The 5,299-nt window shown below is 37.1% G+C and overlaps 1 protein-coding gene across 1 annotated transcript; it reads right to left on the reverse strand.

Moving 5' to 3' along the window:
- Nucleotides 1–1,390: 1,390 nt before the first annotated feature.
- Nucleotides 1,391–4,888, reverse strand: ANKRD34B (ankyrin repeat domain 34B). Its single transcript, XM_030800792.1, has one exon. It carries the CDS (start codon nucleotides 4,822–4,824, stop codon nucleotides 3,280–3,282), a length of 1,545 nt encoding a protein of 514 aa, XP_030656652.1. The 5' UTR covers nucleotides 4,825–4,888; the 3' UTR covers nucleotides 1,391–3,279.
- Nucleotides 4,889–5,299: the final 411 nt, after the last annotated feature.

Below are 5,299 nucleotides of genomic sequence, written 5' to 3' on the forward strand. Positions count from 1 at the left end.
TTTGCATATGGAAGGTATGTTCCCTGGGTGAGCTGTTTTCTATCTCTAGGAATTAGTTAATCCTGGGAGGGGCTGTCCCTCCAGTGTCAGCAAGGTCTCAGGATGTTGAAGCCTCAAGAAATACAAAAATTAGATATGATGAATACTCTTATCAGCCTAACAGGCTTATTCTCTCCTTTAAGCAAGCAATATGGGAATCAAATTATTAAAAGGCTACACAGTGGGTGATTAATCAGAATAAGGGTAGTTTTATTTGAAAATGTATAAGGTTCCAGTACTAGACGCCTGATAGGTGTGTTTCCAGCCAAGAATATGCCAGGCAGTTGTTTACTGGGCACCGCTTGGATGGGCACTGTCAACACCTTTCTCAGTAACTGGGGTTGCCTTTTGTCCTCCACAAAAGGACTCTGCCATGATTCAGTATTAGTTGTACTCATTGGAAATCCTGGTCCCAAGTAACTCAGAATCGTACCTGTAAAACGAATAAATAAAATGTCATTATACCTGTAAGTTAAATCACACTCTTAAATGAAGTTAAAATATAACAAAAATGCATTTAAAAATATGTGCATATATACATGCCTAATTGCTGTTGCAAACATCGATAGGACCCACCATTGGGATCACAATGGTGTATTTTACTTAATGGGGTGAAAAGTCTCACCAGATGGCTTTACAACCAGACTCAAACACCATAAGTGTTCTTAGGATTGCTAGTAGGTTTAAAATTCTTCCAAATATGGCCAAATTTTTTTCTTTTTCTTTTTCTTTTTTTTTTTTGAGACGGAGTCTTGCTCTGTCGCCCAGGCTGGAGTGGAGTGTCACGATCTCGGGTCACTGCAACCTCCACCTCCTGGGTTCAAGCGATTCTTGTGCCTCAGCCTTCCGAGTAGCTGGGATTACAGATTACAGGTGCGTACCACCATGCCTGGCTAATTTTTTGTTTGTTTGTTTGTTTGTTTCCGAGACAATCTTGCTCTGTCACCTGGGCTGGAGTACAGTGGCGCAATCTTGACTCACTGCAACCTCTGCCTCCCGGGTTCAAGCAATTCTCCTGCCTCAGCCTCCCAAGTAGCTGGGATTACAGGCACGCACCACCACGTCCAGCTAATTTTTGTATTTTTACTAGAGGTGGGGTTTTACCATGTTGGCCAGGCTGGTCTCGAACTCCTGACCTCATGAGGATCCACCAGCCTCAGCCTCCCAAAGTGTTGGGATTACAGGCGTGAGCCACCGCGCCCAGCATAATTTTTTGTATTTTTAGTAGAGACAGGGTTTCACCGTGTTGCCCGGGCTGGTCTGGAACTCCTGACCTCAAGTGATCCGCCTGCCTCGGCCTCCCAAAGTGCTGGGATTATAGGCATGAACCACCGAGTCCGGCCAAAAAACATTTTAAAAATGCTGTTAAATATCTTTTTCATGTTGGTTTGAGAATAGCAACAAAAGTTATTCTTTCTTAGTTTCCTATTTATTCAAAGTAGCATGTGGCACAATTGCTCTTGAAATTATGTTGAAATATCATTAGTATTTGAAAGATAAATAAAAATCAGTAACCAAAATGATATTTTCAATCTTTATTGATACCATTTTGTTTATGAACTAATCTATTTACATATCCTTCCAAATTGTATCCTTACAACTTGAAGTCAAGTACTTTTCTCGATATTAAACTTGCAAAAAGCATTTAGCTACCTATAAATACCAGGCACAATTCTAAGTTCTGAATCAGAAAATATTTCTAGTGTAATTAATATTAATGTTGTTCAAGACATGAAATGGAAAAACCTCTAATTACTTTTTAAAATAAAAGCCACAAGTAATTAAATAATTACTATGTACATTACAACTTGCTTATATCAAATTACCAAGAAAAGCATCATGCCAATTGTTAGGATCACCTCTACTCAGAAGGCAAAGAAAGTTGTACATGACAATCATCAAATTAATACACTTAGGTTTTGTATAGTCTGATTTATTCTTTGTTGTTAAGCTGCTAGATTGAAATAAGGATTCTTTGTATAAACATCATACTTTGAAGTTATATAGATGATATAATTATTACTTTATAGTATTTTATAATACTAATATGGTATTCATTAATTTTGTTGGAAGTTATTCACAGGTCCTAAAATACTAGATGATTGGAATGTCACATTAAGGAAATTATCCTTAATATATAAATGTCTAATAACTACATATCAGAAATAAAAAGATATTGTTTAATATTGCCAAATATTTAGTACATTTTGTGATTAAGTTTCTACTGCCTCTATTAATTTTAGCTAACCTCATCTAATCATCAGTTTTTCTTTTTAAAAGAAAGCAAGCGCTTAGTTTTTATCCATGATGAGCTTTTTTTTTTTTTGGTTCTTTTTGAAAGACAATAATAATTTGATATAAGTAAAGAGGAACGCTTTTTAACTTTTATATCATCTTGTCATTGGAAACTTACGGATAAGCTTCCAAAACTAATAACAGTAATTAAAAGATATGGGGAAAGAATAATTCCTTAAAAGATATGGAGAAAGAATAATTCCATAAGATAACATTACAGGTAAGTCTGTTTAAAAAACAAAACAAAGCAAAGCAAAACACAGTACACAAACAACAAGACTCGGCATGGATTAATGGTAGGTTGTAAAACTCTGACTTGCCAGTTTGACACTAATTAAACTGACACCACGAATATTTCAGTTGCCCCTTCTAATACAGTGTTTAACCTTTTAAATTTTTAGAGTTTTATCTATCTTCAGTCAACATTTGTAAAGAATTAGTTCATTCTTTCCTTGTAGCTCGAGTTTTTTGATGTTAGAACATTTTATAGCTGTCAGTGTTTTCTTTTATGGTTTGGAGATCATAAAAAATTGCAATCTCATTTATTAACATGAAATGTTAAAAAAATTATTGACTTGAAAACTGTTTCGTGATAAAATATTTAGTCAATCTGAAAATTTAAAAAAATTACCCCAACATACATGGTCTTCTTTCTTTGCTGGTTTTTTTTTTAATGACAAATTTGGACTACATGTAGATTGTTAAATATTAGAAGCATTGAGAAAAATAGCTTTCCTTTTGTTTGAGAGAATTCCCTTAACAGAAACTGTGTATTATTTTTTATGCTCATGATGCCTAGTACAAATCACATTACATTTTAATCCATCTAGCCATTATGGACTAACCAATTACGAGATTTAAAAGAATGAACATTTAAGATTTCTTCTCTAGTTCTTTGTTTCTCTGATATAAACATTTGAAGAAAATGTGTTTTATACCCATCTCCTAAAAGTTTACTAATTGCTTAATTTGTTCAGTTTGCAATGATTGTCTCCTTAACAACATTTTCTTACTTTTAAATTCTTTAGGGAAAATCGGAACTGTTGGCATAAGCACTTTTTGACCACAAGAAAGAAGGCCGCAAATCTTGTTGTTGACATTGATATCTGAGATGGGAGGGTGAGAATTTACACTTAAGGGTGGGAGAAACCCTTGTCTGGTTTGGGTAACACTGTGATCTAAAGGGAAAGCTCCTGAACCTCGCCTTTCTAAAACTGCATGATTTCTCCTGCTCAGGGGACCTAGGGAGATATTCTCCAACAATTCTTTGGACTCTGACAATTGGGAAGGAGACGGTGAGAGGATCTTTTTCTTTCCTATAAGTGCTTTGCCATCCTCTAAAGTTGGAGGGGTAAGGCCAGCTGAGAGCTGGGAATCAGAGCTGTAGTGATTTGCCCCCAAGTTTCTTTTTTGAACTATACTTCTTAAGGTGGAAGCAAATATTGTCTGGTTAGAATCTGGGTCCTGGTCAACAGGGACTTCAACGCATTGCTGATTTCCTTCTGAAAGATAAGATTGATAATTTATTTCATCATATGACATCTTCCTTGAGCTGGCCTGATCAAAGGCTCTTAGCAAATGTGCAGTGTCTTTTACATCAATGCTTTGGTGCCTAGTGATGAACCGCTTGGAAAGTGCCAGCCCATTGGTTTTATAGGATAATTCTTCCTCTGGTGTAATATCCTGGAGCTCCTCTTGCAATGAAGCCACTCTGTTCTGGTGCATTAATGATGGGGGACTCTTGATCCAGGGCGGAGCGTGGGGGAGCTTGGGCCCCTTAGGGGCCAACGCAGGTTTCCTCACAGGGGAACCTGGGTCCCAGGTATCGTCATTGCTTCCAGCAAGCTCAAGATCTTTAAAGCCAAAAAGCGTCAGTTCCGTTTCAGAAGAATGTGAAAGTGGCGATGAGGCAGTTTTGATGTCTATTTCTGAAGGAGTGGTGCAGGTAGCTGGGGAATGACACCCATCTATACCCACAGGAGGCATATTTAAGTACTGTTTAGTAGTATACTTCCCACAGGGCGACTTTGCTGTTGTGATGATGATGACCTCTTTCCCTTTTGCCTTGCAAGCACTAAGAAGAACTTTCAGGGTTTCTGTATCTTCTGAATTTATAGCATAAACAAGAGCTGAGTGACTAGAATGGTCTTGCAAGCTGAGGTCAGCCCCACTCTTGAGGAGCAAGGAAACAACTTCAGCGCCAGCTTTTTCTAAGCAAGCATGCATCAGAGCCGTTTTCCCAGATTTGTCCTGTATGTTGGGATCAGCATTGTTCTCTAACAGGTATTTCACCATTTTGGCTTTACTGACACTCTGGTGATCGACATGTTTGGTCTTACAAGCGATCATTAAAGGGGTTTCCCCACGGTCGTTGCTCTCATTAATGTAGGCACCACCTTCTAGCAAAAGTCGTGTGAGGCGAAGCCTGCTCTGATGGACTGCTTTGATCAAGGAATTTCCTTCACTTGAAATTTCCATACCTTCATCCATCTTCAGAGGTCAGAAATCAATACCTGGTTATCAAAGACGGCAAAGACCAAAAGATTAGCCAGAATCAGCATCCCAACTTATATTCATTTTGTTAGAATTAATTTTGAAAATATGTAGGGGACATAAATGGGATTATGCTATTAATAAATGCAGAACAAAATAGTGGATTGCAAAATAAAATAAATTTTTGAATAGTAATGACCTTTAGGAAATTACAAATTAAAATTTATTTTCAAAATCTTCATTGAATATTTATAGCGCCAACATAGTACTTTCCTAAGTCCCACATTAATTAAAAAATAATCTACCTGTGAAAAATAATTTTTTAATTAATAATATTAAAAAGCACATTTAGGACAAGTACAGTGGCTCACATCTGTAATCCCAGCACTTTGGGAGGTTGAAGCAGGAGGATTACTTGAGGCCAGGAATTTGAGACCAGCCTGGGCAATGTGTAGTGAGACTCCATCTCTAC

Source organism: Nomascus leucogenys, chromosome 2 (assembly GCF_006542625.1).
Source record: "Nomascus leucogenys isolate Asia chromosome 2, Asia_NLE_v1, whole genome shotgun sequence".
NCBI lineage: Eukaryota > Metazoa > Chordata > Mammalia > Primates > Hylobatidae > Nomascus > Nomascus leucogenys.